The sequence below is a fragment of the Neofelis nebulosa genome, chromosome 9 (assembly GCF_028018385.1).
Source record: "Neofelis nebulosa isolate mNeoNeb1 chromosome 9, mNeoNeb1.pri, whole genome shotgun sequence".
NCBI classification, from domain to species: domain Eukaryota; kingdom Metazoa; phylum Chordata; class Mammalia; order Carnivora; family Felidae; genus Neofelis; species Neofelis nebulosa.
Genome location: NC_080790.1, coordinates 128,858,084 through 128,872,812, shown reverse-complemented (window position 1 = coordinate 128,872,812; position 14,729 = coordinate 128,858,084). Strand labels below are relative to the sequence as shown.

Sequence of the window (14,729 nt, the reverse complement as noted above, 5' to 3'; positions counted from 1 at the left end):
GTGGTGGCAAAATGGTCCCCAGGAGCTCTCACCTCAGCCACCCCCGTAGAAAAGGAATTCGATGGGAACTCTTACTGGCTTGGCCTGGGTCCCTTGTCTACCCCTGAACCAACCACTTCAGGGACGGGAAGCCTTATCTGCCCCTCACAGACTGTGGACTGGGGGGAGATGGTTCCTCAAGGGTAGCTCAGGGCAGCTAAAATGAAGGAATGAATGTGGGTAGGTATGCGAAGGCCTCAGATTTCTCCACACCTTCCTTGACATCTGGATGCAGTGAAAGGCAGTGTAAGGGAATCCGCTTTTCCACTTGAAGCTGTTGGCGTTTTGTCCAGTTTCTGAATGTCTGGGCCGGGCTAGGATCGAGTGGGTGCTGGGGGTGGGCCGGAATTCCCAGGCCCCTGAATCATGACCTTGTGCCCCCCACCTTTCTCAGTTTGCAGCCCAGCTGAAGAACAGGGTCAGCCCACCCTTCAAGCAGGCTCCCCTGGAACCCCATCCACTGTGTGGCCTGGACTTCTGCCCCACCAATTGCCATGTCAACCTCATGGAAGTGTCCTACCCCAAGACCACTCCCTCAGTTGGCAGGTCCTTCAGTATCCGTTTTGGTCGTAAACCCTCCCTCATCGGCCTTGACCCAGAGCAAGGTAACCTCACGTCTCTGTTAGGGGTTGTGTTCAGATCTATAGACACATAAACAGAAACCCATCTGGAGGCCAGCAGTCTGGGACTGCGATGGTGGCTCCACAGTCATCAGGGACCCAAGTTCCTTCTACCCCACCATCTGTACATGTGGTTTCCATCCTGAAGGATGCCTTATATTATAAAGTAGCTGCTGGAGTACCAGCCATCATGTCTGTAATTCCAGTCAGGAAAAGTATCCTGGTACTTAAAAGCATATTAGCACCAAACTGAAACTTTCTTCTCCAAGTGATCTGATGGATTAAAGGAATATTTAGCAGGAAATTTTTCTCCCTCATTGGGATTCTTGAAATAGGTTTGGGTATCTCTGTCAGAGGGGTTTACGGGTGCCTGGAGGCTCTTTCCAAGTGAGCCCTCCCTCCCTCCACTGTAGGCCACCTGAACCCCATGTCCTACACCCAACACTGTATCACCACCATGGCTGCCCCATCCTGGAAGTGCCTGCCTGCTGTGGATGGGGACCCCCAACACCAGGGTCTCAACGACAGCGGCTTCGGGCCAGCCGACGGAACCCCGGGCCAGGAGGACCGGGGCCTGAGCTTCTTACTGAAGCAGGAGGACCGGGAGACCCAGGATGCGTACCTGCAGCTCTTTACCAAACTGGACGTAGCACTGAAGGAAATGAAGCAGTATGTCACCCAGATCAACAGGTGAGCCCGGCCCCGAGGGAAGAGGGCAGGGAGCCTGGAGTCAGGGTTCGCCGGCTCAGCAGCATCGACGTTGTGGGCGAGAGAACCGTAGCGGGGGGCGGTGGGGGACATTACAGGCTATTCGGCAATGCCCCTGGTCTCTGTTCACGAAGATGCTCACAGCACGCCTGTTTCACGGCTGTGACAACCAAACGTGTTCTCAGACGTTGCCAAATGCCCCTTGGGGGGCAGACCTCCCTACCCACCCTGTGTGGCCTGGACTTCTGCCCCACCAGTTGCCGCCTTGGTCCCCCCCACCCCCCGCCCCGCCCCGCCCCGCCATTGAGAGCCGCTGCTCTAATAAAATAATGGATGTGGGCAGCAGTCGTTAGTAGAGGCTGGCACTATTTGGAGAAAGGCTTTGGGGGAACTTTATACTTTTGACATGGCCAAAAGAGAGACAGCTGGACGCGCCTCTTCTGGCGTTAATGCCCCAGGACACCCCATGGAAATGCACTGTCGTCCCATCGACATCTAGATCTCACTACTCAGTGACAGGATGTGGGGGATGGAGGCTGGTGGGGTGGTGTTTTAGAGATGCGGGTGGCCAGATCCATAGGGTGGGTGATTCTAGACAAGTGACCCAGTGTCTTTAACACATAAATGGTGGGGGGTGGGGGGGGGTTGCGGAGTGGGTACAGGGAGGAAGAGGAGGAGAGACTTGAGACACACGTCAGCCAGACAGTGTCTGGACCCGGTCGGGATTCTGTTTTTAGCACACCACCTGTGAAAAGACGCTACTGGGGACATTTGAATGTGGATGCTACTAGATGGTGTTAAGGAATTACAAATTCTGTTAGGTTCGATGACGGTCTGGTTGTGCTTAGAAAAGGGTTTCTCAGCCTTGACACTGTTCACGTCTCGGGCCAGATTATTCTTTTCGTGGGGCTGTTCCGTGTGCTGTAAAATATTTAGGGGCATCCCTGCTCTGTACGCATTGGAGGCCAATAGTGCCCCCACCCTTGTCCCCCACTTCACTTGTGACAAATAGAAACGTTTCTGGACATTGCTAAATGTTTGCCCTTCAGGAAGGATGCCAAATTGTTAAATGTTTCCGAGGGGTGGGGGGTAGTTGAGAACGTTGCTTTAAAAGAAAGTCCTTCTGTGTTAGAGACACATATGGAAGTATTTATGGGGGAAATTATATGACACCTTAGATTTACTTTAAATACTCCAGCGAAAGCAAAAGCCGTGGGAAAGACTGAGGAAACAAAGGTGGCCCCTGAGTTGCCATTGTCATGGCTAGCCGCTGGGTACCTGGGTTTATCGTACCGTTCCTCCGGCTTTTGTGTATGTTGGAAATCGTCCATGATAAAGGAAAAAGAGCGTAGGGTCTGGAGATAGGAGGCACGGGTTTGAATCCTGGCCCCGTCACTTAATAGCCGTGTGACTTAGTCACTTAACCTCTCTGAACCTCGGTTTCCTCACCTGTAACATGGAGCTATTCATAATACTGGCCTTAATTGACTTGGAGTAGGATTATATCAGCCAGGGTTTAATGATCACTTGCAAGGTGCCAGAGGCTTTTCTAAGCATGTTACATATTTTAAGTCCCTTAATCTTTACAGCAGCCTAGCACATAGATACTGACATTACTCCATTCTACAGATGAGGAAATTGAGTCTCAGACAGGTGAAATAGTCGCCTTAGGTCTCTGAGCTAGGAAATGGTCCTGGAGCCTGATTTAAAACTGTATGCTCTTAGCCATTATATTCTGTGCCAGAGACTGACAGACTATGGCCTGTGGGCCAAATCTAGCCCAGCCCACTCCTTGTTATTTATTTATTCATTCATTCATTCATTCATTCATTCATTCATTTAAATGTTGATTTAGTTTTGAGAGAGAGAGGGAATCTTGAGGCAGGCTCCAGGCTCCGAGCTGTCAGCACAGAGCCCAGTGTGGTGCTAGGACTCACGAGCACGAGATCACGAGCTGAGCCAACATTAGACGCTTCACCGACTGAGCCACCAGACACCCCACTGCTCGTTTTTTTGAATAAAGTTTTATTGGAATGCAGCCATACCCATTTGTTTGTGTCTCGTCCGTGGCGCTTTCCCACCAAAGCAGCAGAGTTGAGTCGAAGAGGTTGGCTCTCTGGGCCTTTCATGCTCAGTTTCCCAGTCCTGTTCTGGGCTCTTGAGCCTTCTCTGGCTTCCCCGTGGAAAATAAAGACCACCCCCCGCCCGCCGTATCTCACGCCCCCTGCAGGCAGGGCAGTGGATGTGTATCTGCAGAGTTACTGGCGGGATTTTCAGGGAAGGGGTGGGAAGCAGTTGATGGCTCTCTGTGCTTAGGGTCAAAGGTGAGGCCAGAGGTCAGGGCCTTACCTGGGGCCTCCGTGGAGGCAGGTGAGGCCGTGGGCCTGCGCCCTTAAGCTTACATCCTTTGCCCCAACAGGTTGCTGTCCACCATCACAGAGCCCCCCTCCAGGGGCTCTTGTGATCCCCCTGTAGCTGAGGAGGCCTCATCCCCCCCGCTGGTCAGCGAGGAGAGCGAGATGGACAGGGCCGACCACGGGGGCATCAAGAAGGTTTGCTTCAAGGTGTCTGAGGAAGATCAGGAGGACTCAGGCCATGACACCATGAGCTACCGCGACTCCTACAGGTTGGGGACAGCCGTGGGCGTCGTGGGGGGACCGCGTGGGGCGTGATGTGCACTGATCCGTGGGAAGTCGGAATCGGCGGGACATTTGCCAGGAAGCGGTGGGAGAGGGCACAGTTCTCACCCGTTTGGTTCTGGGGGGGCCATCTGAGCCCCTCCAAGCACATCCCTGACACCCCTTTTGGCTCTCCTCCCCGAGGCCAGCGTTTCAGGGCCTGGCCCCCCGGGGTCTCCGTCCACCCGTTCTGCCTCCGTTCTGCTCTGCGCTTGTTGACAGAATGTGGGCAAAGAAAACGTCAAAGTCTGCGGTGTGTTTTAAAACTCAACGTGAGACATATGGTTTCTGCAATAAACACCGTTTATTTTTACTTGATCCAAGGAGGGAGATACTAGTTGTTTTTGTTTTTTTTTCCCCCTCCTAACTCTGAGAGAATCCGAATGGTTTTTCTACTGGTGAAGTTACTTATAACCAGATCAGCGAAGTCCTAATTAGAGGGTTAAGTAAGACTGCAAACTTAGTTTCCTATCGTAAGCCGTACAGCGGGAAAATGGAATTTCTTACCTCGTGCGAACGAGCACTGTGGTCTCCAGTGAAAGGTTGTGTAACGATTGGCTGTTGCGAGGAGAGTGGAATCTTAGAGGTGCTTCAGAAGACACAGAACCGGTGGGATTTCCCCAGAAAACCCTTTGCCCCCGTCCTCGTTCATATTCTTTCCGTCTCCAGGGATCCACTGGTTGTGTTTCTGCCTAACTGGGCACTTTGTGTCCCTGGAGCCTCATGTCCATTGTCCAGGGTTTTCATTCTTACGTTTTTGGGTCCTCTGGTTTGTTCCTTTAGTTGTCAAACAGGTGAAGGAAAGAATTCAGGACTGTGGTTTTTCATGTCCCGGTATCTTCTGAGCTCCTGGGATTCTCTCCGCCCTCGCGAGGTTATAGCCAGGCTGGGGAGGGGACGTGGAGCTGCGTGGGCCAGGTGTGGCACCTGCAGGGGTGTCCAGGGACAAGGCTGTCCCACGGGAGGAGTGACAGACGTGGCATACAGATGGACACGATTCCCCGTCCTCCTACACGTGTTTCCCCACCGTCAGACACGGAAAACCCACCAGAACGGTCTTCCCCCGGCTCTGGCACCGGTGGTCGAGGGGCCCAGGGTTTTGTTTACACTCTGGCAAGTGGGTTTGGGGAGCTGGGACCAGAAGGTGTGATCTGGGGGGTGACTCCGCCCTTCTTCTCTGCTCCTCCGCAGTGAATGTAACAGCAACCGAGACTCTGTCCTGTCCTACACCAGCGTGAGAAGTAACAGCTCCTACCTGGGCAGTGACGAGATGGGGTCTGGTGAGTGCAGTGCTCCAGGGGAGCGATCTCTCCGCCGGGATTTTGTTTTCTTTTATTTTAGTAGATTTCATATGATTTTGCATAGCGTGGTAGTGTATCTCCTTCCATTCCCTTAGCCAGCATCTGTTTATTGAGCACCTATTGGGTTCTGGGACATCCACAGTGAATGGAAAGACAAAGACCCTAGTGCCCCTGGAGCAGACGTTCTCCATGAATGTCACAGACACAGAACGCATGAAACATTCATGATGCAGTGACAGATTATGATGGCCGCTCTGAGGTCACTCAAGTAGGGGGAGCTGATGGTCTCCATAGACATGACACATGCTCAAACCAACCTTTCAAATGACCCACAAAAGTTCATCAAAAGAAGTTCATGAGGGGCGCCTGGGTGGCGCAGTCGGTTAAGCGTCCGACTTCAGCCAGGTCACGATCTCGCGGTCCGTGAGTTCGAGCCCCGCGTCGGGCTCTGGGCCGATGGCTCGGAGCCTGGAGCCTGTTTCCGATTCTGTGTCTCCCTCTCTCTCTGCCCCTCCCCCGTTCATGCTCTGTCTCCCTCTGTCCCAAAAATAAATAAAAAACGTTGAAAAAAAAATTAAAAAAAAAAAAAAAAAAGAAGTTCATGGAAGTAAGTTAGAGGCACCCCCCCCCCCCAGAAGTGACCATCAATGGTATTTGGAGATCATCAGTGAGCACGTGTTTCTTCACACATGGACAGGTGAATGGATGGCCGGATGGACACACACACATAAATAATAGTTTATAGGTTAGATGAGACTGTACTCAGAGCTTTTGCCGAAAGACTGAAGGTCGGTTTTATTTTAGTTCATCTTAGCCCTCACGATTTTTATTTTGGTCCTATTTCAGAAGGCACCAGAGGGTGGGTGATGACAAGCCTCTCTCCCGCCCTTGTCACCCGGCCGGCCCCTGGTTCCCAGGCTCCCACTGTCCCTGCTGTCTTCTGTGCTCTTCCAGAGCTGGTCTATGCACAAAAGTTTAATTTTAATTATACTTGAGCTTAACAGAAGAAGAAAAAAAAGAAGCTCAAGTAAATTTGACGATATTGCTGAACTTGAGATAAATGTTTCATCACATAAGATGTTTAGCCGCAGAAAGTGTCCCTGGGGAGGTTTTAGGCGGGAGCTTGCATGTGGCAGCTGGTTTAACTGAAGCAGCTGGGGGATGAATCCGGGGACTTGGGATCCACTTCCTTTGGTCTGGCCCCCTGTCTCCTTCTCTGCAGAACAGAATAACAGCAGTGGCTTGTTGCTGTTGTGTGATACTGATACTTGAGTTGCTATTGTCTGTTTTGCAGATGAAGAAACTGAGGCTCAGAGAGGTCAAGTGAGTTGCCCAGTGCCACACAGCCAGGATCTGAGTCTACCAGACTCCAAACCCGCCTTGGGTTTTGGAGCTCTGCTGCTATACTGCCTTCTTGGCAAAGCGGTTGGAAAGGTGTGGATGGGGCGGGAATGGTTGACGGCAATGGCTTCTTCCTTCTTCCAGGCGACGAGCTGCCCTGTGACATGCGGATCCCGTCAGACAAGCAGGACAAGCTTCACGGTTGCCTGGAGCATCTCTTTAACCAGGTAGGACCTTTGTCCCACCCCTGGCCTGACCTTGGGTTCCTCCCATCACCCCTAGTGAGGACAGATAAGCCAGGAGCTGGGGCAGGGGCCCGACTGACCCGGAACTTCCTGCCTCCCAGGTGGACTCCATCCACACACTCCTCAAGGGGCCAGTCATGAGCAGAGCTTTTGAAGAGACCAAGCATTTCCCCATGGACCACAGCCTGCAAGGTGAGCAGAGAGGAGCCCCTGGGCTGGGAAGGGTGTCTGGCACCCAGCAGGGAGACCACGTGCTGGGGGGGCGGGACACCTGGGTCAGAGTCCCCGCTTCGTCCCTCTCCTGCCCCCTGGCTCTGAACCTTCAGCAGGTTCAGCCCCTGGGCCACATCCACCACAGCCTGCTTTGTTTTTGTGAGCTGCGAATGACTTTTTGTTTTGTTTTTAACGAAGAGTTGTAAAAATAAAGACAGAGACTGTGTGTAACAGAGACCATATACCTCGCAAAGCCTGAAACGGTTCCTTTCTGGCTCTTTGCGGAAAAAATTTGCGGACCCCTGGGCTGGTCCCTGAGCCTCTCTGGGCCTCCACCTGCCCATTCGTAACATGAGGGGAAGGACTGGTGCAGTTTGCCATGCTTCACACACCCAGTCCCCACCTGCATCATGTTAGACCGTGCTCACAGATCCTACCTACACGTTCACAATTTTAAACACCATACTGTCTTTATTATTATTGACATGCATTTTTTGGAAAAGTATTTCCCTTTTATTTATTTTTAAAAATGTTTGTTTATTTTTGAGACCGAGAGTGTGCAGGGGAGGGACAGACGGGGGGAGAGAATCCGTGCTGGATCTGTGCTGTCGGCACAGAGCCCGGTGTGGGTTCGAACTCACGAACCCTGAGACCATGACCTGAGCCGAAATCATGAGTCGGATGCTTAACCTACTGAGCCACCCGGGCATCCCAAGTATTTCCCTTTTAAAAATTTAATTTTTGGGGCACCTGGGTGGGTCAGTCGGTTAAGCGTCCGACTTCGGCTCAGGTCACGATCTCACAGTCCGCGAGTTCGAGCCCCGTGTCGGGCTCTGTGCTGACAGCTCAGCGCCTGGAGCCTGCTTCGGATTCCGTGTCTCCCTCTCTCTCTGCCCCTCCCCTGCTCATGCTCTGTCTCTCTGTGTCTCAAAAATAAATAAAAACATTAAAAAAATTTTTTTTTAATTTAATTTTTAAGGAACTTACCTAAACTCTATGTGTGGAAAACCAGTATAACATGCCATAAAGTAGTGATTACCATAATGCTAAACCCAATGGAAGCATCAACCAAAAATGTGATTAAACTGTCATTAGGTACTGAGGCCTGCCCACAGCTCTTTGTTCTTCCGTGAGAGGGGTCGGTGAGTTGAAGGAGTGGTGAGGATTTACCAGCACCGAATTGGCAGTTTATTCTTGAAACGATTGAGAGAAAAGGACTCGACATTTATGTCCTCACATCAGCCTCTCCTCGTGTTTACTCACCTACCCATCCATCTCTGTACCTACTTACCCACTCGTCCATATACCCACCCACCCACTGTCCATTCGTTTGTCTAGCCAGCCAGCCACTCATCTACATGTCCGCTCCCCTACTCACCATCCATCCATCCATCCATCCATCCATCCATCCATCCATCCATGCGTCCACTAGCTAATTCCCAAGAACCAGCTTGTGCCAGGCCTTGCGTTGGGTGCTCGAGACCCTGAGACGAATGTGACCTGAAGGAGCTCCTGGTTGAGTGCAGGACATAGGAAAAGAAGCAGACGGTTGCTCCTAAGTGAGAGTAGGAAGCGGTGAGGCAGTGCCCTAGCTCCCCTGCCCTTCCTTCTGCCTCATGATCACCTCTCCCAGGGGATGAGCCTCAAAAAGCAGAAATGTCACATTGAGAGAAACCACTAAGATCTCAAGAAATCTGAGACTTCATAGCAGGGAAGAGGCCAAGCGACAGAGGCCCGGCCTTTGAATAGCCCTGCTGGGGCCCGGGTTCAAATCCCATCTCTGTCGTTACCCAGCTGTGGGACTCCAGGCAAGTCGGTCTGTGAGGGCTTCCCTCTGTCTGTATGGAAAAGGGTAGACCAGGTTATAACTCGTGTGCCAGCTCGACTGGCTGTGGCTGCAAGGAGGCTGTACCTGGGAATTGTTCTGTGTCTATGTCCAGGCTTGGGAGAAAAGGATGCAGTGATTGATTTGTAATGTCTGCATTGGATTGGTGACAGCTGTGAGGAGCTGCAGGCTCAGATGAGCAGGAAGAAGTGCTGAGGTGGATTAGTGATGTCTGCCACGAGTGCAGCACTGTGAATCGTAGCACACTCACCATGGATTTGCCTTCCGTGGACCAGTTAATTCCCAAGGGTCCTGCCGGCATCCTTGACTTAGGATTCTGAGCTTTGGAATCTGGTGACGGGACGGAGGCCTTTGTGCCATCATTCTTCAATGCTACCTCTGTCCCTTTCGTGCCCCAGAGTTCAAACAGAAAGAAGAGTGTACAATTCGCGGCCGGAGCTTGATCCAGATCAGCATCCAGGAGGACCCCTGGAACCTCCCCAACTCCATCAAGACCCTGGTGGACAACATTCAGAGATATGTGGAAGGTTGGTTGGGCGGGGAAAGTTGTTTTGTGGCCTTCAGTTCTGAACGTGGTGAACGCAGAAAGGTCGGGAGTGAGTCAGTCTCCGTGTCCCATGTCTGTCCATGCCCAGGGGAACGAGAAGAGTGGGTGCCCCTTTCTCGGCTGAGTATCCTGGCACTGGGCCTCGTGCACACTTGACCCGGGAGCTGCGGGTCCTGGGTGCCCCAGGCTTCCTTGCACAGTTAGGAGGCCGAGAAGGCTGAACTGGTTTTCTTCTCGGCCTCCAAAAGCGTGGCTTCCTTTTATTTGTTATTGAGGTCACAAGCTAGGGGCCCACAGGTAGGTTTAGATGCTACAGCATTAAAAAATGTGAATTTACTGCCAGCATTCGTAATCTGAGATCTCACATGAAAGTCTAGAATTCCCTCTTGCACCATCAGAAGATCTGGAAGTCAAGGCCTGCAGTCCCACAGTCACGCACGGCTAGAGATGAGGGGCGCAGGGGGTCATTCACCACACTCCCTGCGGCCTGGTGTCTGCTTCACGCGTCGGACCTCACCTCTCTGGCCCTCGGCAGCGTTTCAGCCTGGGCCTCCTGGATTGGAGGGACCCCAGGACGGCAGGAGGTGCTAGGCCTCAGGGCCACCGCCCCCAGGAACAGCAGCCTCTGAGTTGGAAGTTGGCGTTGGCCCCGAGCTGGCCTGTTTTCCAAACTGTAATCGGTTAACAGCGTGGACACTGGAGCGGGATGGCCGAATCCCAGCTCTCCACTCGGGGCTCTGTGATCTTGGCACAGTCTTACACTTCTCTGTGCCTCAGTGCCTTCATGTGTAAAATGGGCTCATGGTGCCTCCTCCCTCACGTGTCGTCTTGAGAATTAAGTGTCACTACAGATAAGGTGCTTCGTTCAGCATGTGGTGAGTCCCCAGTGGATGAATGTCTCTGTGGCTGCTGCTGTTCTCACCACACCAGCCAGGTGCCCTGGGCCTCTCCAGGACAGAAAGTATCTTTCTTCTTCTTCTTTTTTTTTTTAACGTTTTTATTTACTTATTTTGAGAGAGACAGAGACCTCATGAGTGGGGGAGGGGCAGAGCGAGAGGGGGAGAGAGAGAGAATCCCAAGCAGGCTCTGAGCTGCTAGTGTAGATGTGGGACTTGAACTCACAAAACTGTGAGATCATGACCTGAGCCGAAACCGAGTCAGACGCTTCACTGACTGAGCCACCCGGCTGCCCCAGGACAGAAGGTATCTTAAGAGGCCAACTCTGAAGGCCTTTCTGGTTTTTCTTGTAAGCCCCCTCTGGGCCTGAGAGCCTCTTTCTGAAGGAAAGAGAGGATGACGTTATTTCTGTCTCTGGAAGGCCTGAGCTTTGTCCAGGCACGTGCAGGGCCCTAAATGTGCCTAAGTGGCCAAGGAGGCACCTGTGTGTAGGCACACATGTGAGTTGTGTGCCCACGTGCGTGTCCCAGGCTCCTGGGCTGGGCCCACAAGTTGGAGGGGCTGGTTTCGGCCTCTTTCTGGTGGGCACGTGTAGACAGGTGCAGCTGCCGGTTGGGGTTCCGTCCCCTGGGTGTCTGGGGTTTCTGGAATCCATTCGACACAAGCTTCTTTAGCACCCAGGGCTTTACCGCAGAGGATCCGAGCACCGGGGCTGTGGGGAGCACCCTTCTGCCGACTCCTCTCAGCCCGTCCTTGCTCTGCCCTCTCCTTCCAGATGGGAAAAACCAGCTGCTCCTGGCCTTGCTGAAATGCACAGGTGAGGGCTTTGGAGGGGCGACGTCTGCGTGTCCGGGAGAGGCCGTCCTGGCAGGGGTGATCTTGCCCTCGGTGCAGGGAGGCCTCTTCTGCCGGCCTGTGTTGGCTTTCCCATGGTCGTCAGGGCCTGCACGGGGGAAAAGCAACTTCGTGGCCCCTAGCGCCTCTCAGAACCACGGAGACCTCACGTCGTCTTCTTGCGCCCAGGCGACAAGCCTCAGGGCCCTGGAGCCGGGAGCCCTGTCTCTGGCCATATCCCGGGCCTGGTTGGATCTGGATGAGGACACGGGATGGAGGGTGATGAGTAGGGAGGCTCCTTGTCTGTAGTGCCCTCAGCCCCAGCCTGGGAGTCCCTACCCGGCAGACAGTGGGGAGGAGGAGGGGGCTGGATGGGGTGGGGGGGGGGCGGACCGGTTGGAGGTGTTCTCTGTCCCTCCCTTCTTTCCAGAAAGTCTCAGCCAAAGGGCAGCTACAATGGGGTCTAGGTAAAAATTGGTCACTGAAACCCAGTTGGCAGAAGCCAGTGATCAAAAAGGGTCTTTTCCAGAAGATTGGGATCCCGCACAACTGGTTGATCGAAACTGGCCAGTTCTGCCAACCATGTCCAGAGCAGGGGCAGGGTGGGGGGCGGCGGGAAGGAAGAAGGCGTTCTGCTCAGAAACAGAGAACGTGCTCAACTGCCCTTCTTGAAACATGGCTCTTGGTGGCAATGCTTGGTGTCACTGTCGTTCTCAGGGCAGAGAAATCCCCGACACGCGGGGTGAGGGTTTTGGGAAAGCCTTAAGAAAAAGTTGTGTGGTTTTTTTTTTGTTTTTTTTTTTTGAAGAGACAGGTGGATGGATCATTGAGCTAATTGAGTTTTTTGGCCAGTTGGCCTGCTCTTTAGAGAATTGGGTTCTGTGACGTTGGCGTTTTTTGCCGGGATTAATTAACTTCTGGCAGGCTGGGCCCCGAGGGGGGCGCTGGCAGGGGTCGGTTCTGGGCCCCCGGGCCTTGGGACGGGAGCCTGCTGACGGCCCGGGAGCGCCCAGCCCAGCGGGGCCCCCGCCCTGCCCTCTCCCCAGACACGGATTTGCAGCTGCGCAGGGACGCCGTCTTCTGCCAGGCCCTGGTGGCCGCTGTGTGCACCTTCTCTGAGCAGCTGCTGGCGGCCCTCAGCTACCGCTACAACAACAATGGCGAGTACGAGGAGAGCAGCCGGGACGCCAGCCGCAAGTGGCTGGAGCAGGTGGCGGCCACCGGAGTCCTGCTGCACTGCCAGTCCCTGCTGTCGCCGGCTGCCGTGGTGAGTGAGGGGGGCGAGGCGGCGCCTTCCGGAACTTGGTACAGGAGAGCTCTCGCTTGCTGCCCCGGGCTCTTGCGCACCTCGCCGTGCGTTCGGCACTTATTGGGCCCCTACTGTGTGCCACCGTTGCAGGCGCTGGGCATCCAGCAGCGAACAAAACCGTGCCCTTGTAGTCGAGAATCTTAAATCCTGGTGGGGGAGGGGCAGACGTAACTAAGTGAGATGAACGATACGGACCAGTGGTCCTCGATTAACCAGGGCAAGTGTACCTCCTAGAAGACACTTGGTGACATCTGGAGATATTTTAGGTTGTCAGAACTGAGGGAAGAGGTGGGTACTTCTGGCGTCCCGGCTTGGGGATGCTGCTCAACCTTCTACAGTGCTTAGGATGCCCCTCCCCAACAGATAACCTGGCCCTAAATGTCAGCAGCGCCACCTCTGCGTGTGATGATAAAGGCTAAGGAGAAAAACACGGAAGGGGGCAGGAAGGTGGCCAGTGAAGCCCTCACTGACAAAGTGACATCTGACTAAGAATCGAAGGAGGCGGGGGAGTGAGCCATGAGGATATGGGGAGGAAGCTTCCAGGCAGCGAAGAACAGGAGGTGCAAAGGCCCTGAGGCAAGAGCTTGCGTGCAGTGTCTGAGGAACAGGGTGCCCAGTATGGCTGGAGCAGAGGGAACCGGGGGAGGGTGGGGGAGGGGGGTCCTGAGAATTAACTGCGACAGACTCTGCAGCGTCTTCCAGGCTGTGGTAGGGGCTTTGGCTGTTCCTGGGTGGCTGTGAGCCCCGGGAGGGTTTTGAGCAGAGGACAGACCCGGGTCTGGCGTCTATGCTTAATGAATCGCCCATGCTGCTGGGTGGGGATGAGACTATGGAAGGGCAAGAATGGAAACGGGGAGGTCGGAGAGCCTGCTTTTGGAAGAGTCGGGTGAGATTCCCTGGTGCAGACAGCATCTCCTTTAACCCTTGCGGTGGCCGAGGTGGGTCCTTTACCATCCACATCTCAAGGATGAGAACGCGAGGTCCAGGGAGTCAGCTTTGAACTCTGGGAGTCTGACTCTGAGCCCGGTTAACCCCTAGGCCACCCTGCTTTCTTTGCATCTTCCCTTTTATCCCTGACTCCCCTGTCTGTCCACTGCCAGGGCTCGGAATCAGCCCCAAGGAGGCAGAGCCAAGTTCTCAGCCTTTGGGGGTGCCAGTGTCTGGAGCTGGCACCCCCAGCAATGCGGCCCGCAGTGGCACTTGCTCTTGCTCTGTGCTGTTTGCTCCTCCTCGCCGTGTGCCCTTGGCTGAGCTCCGCCCCCCCCCCCCCCCCCCCCCCCCACCTCTGCAGCTCTGAGCCTCCTGGGCATTGTCCCAGGCTGGGCTGGAGAGTGTGGCCAAGGCGCGCCCTCTGCTGGCCAGTGTTGCATGCAAATGTCTGCCTGGCGTGAGATCTACTCACATTTGGTTCCCGAAAGCACCCCTGGCGGGACCGAAAGGCAGCTGGGACAGCCAGCCCTCACTTTCCTCTTCTCAGATGAGGACATGGGGCCCAGGGCATTAATTCATCAGTCACCATGATGTGCCAGGCTCTGGGCTGGGTACTGCGGGTCTGAAGCTAACTGAAGGGAGATGGAAAGGAGGAGAGTTCTGTAGAAGTTGTGGAAGCGACTGGGTTTCTTGGGGTTCAGGGGTCAGAGCCAGCTTCTCTAGGGAGGGGATGTTTGAGCCAAGACCTGGGTACCGAGACAGCGGTGGGCTGGGTGGGCTGAGGAAGTGTTCTGGGCAGAGGGAACAGCATGTGCCAAGGCTCTGAGCAGGCTGGGTATGGTTTGGGAGATCAGGCTGGCCACATCTGTAGGGCTTGGGACTATTCGGGGAGTAGAGAGAGGGTTCAGAGGCTCTCCCCGCCTCTCCAGGTTAGGTGGCAGAAGGAGACCTGCAAAGAGGTTGGTGTTGTCCTTGTACTGGGGGCATTGGGGGGGGGGGTGGTGGGCGGGCCAGCAGAGTGTTCTGGTGGCTGAGCTGGTGGGGGCTTGGTGATCTGTGTAGGGTGAGGGGAGAGAGATGTTGAGAAGTCCTTAAAGGTTGGGGGCTTGGTCCCCCGGGCCAATGCTGGTGTGCTTCGCCAAAGTGGGCCTGTTGGAGGAAGGTGGGCAGGAAAATGGGGACTTTTGTTGGGCGTGTTAGGCTTGAAATGGCTAAGATGGA

General features: G+C 54.3%; 1 protein-coding gene across 2 annotated transcripts in view; it reads left to right on the top strand.

Moving 5' to 3' along the window:
• Window positions 1–14,729, top strand: part of PREX1 (phosphatidylinositol-3,4,5-trisphosphate dependent Rac exchange factor 1) — a 187,636-nt gene that overhangs the window by 161,861 nt on the left and 11,046 nt on the right. For both annotated transcript variants that reach the window (XM_058685886.1, XM_058685885.1), the window contains 9 exons: window positions 434–644; window positions 1,073–1,349; window positions 3,787–3,993; window positions 5,237–5,325; window positions 6,832–6,914; window positions 7,034–7,124; window positions 9,390–9,518; window positions 11,211–11,252; window positions 12,316–12,536. In XM_058685886.1, the coding sequence (XP_058541869.1) occupies window positions 434–644; window positions 1,073–1,349; window positions 3,787–3,993; window positions 5,237–5,325; window positions 6,832–6,914; window positions 7,034–7,124; window positions 9,390–9,518; window positions 11,211–11,252; window positions 12,316–12,536 (1,350 nt within the window). The remainder of the gene's footprint in view (window positions 1–433; window positions 645–1,072; window positions 1,350–3,786; window positions 3,994–5,236; window positions 5,326–6,831; window positions 6,915–7,033; window positions 7,125–9,389; window positions 9,519–11,210; window positions 11,253–12,315; window positions 12,537–14,729) is intronic.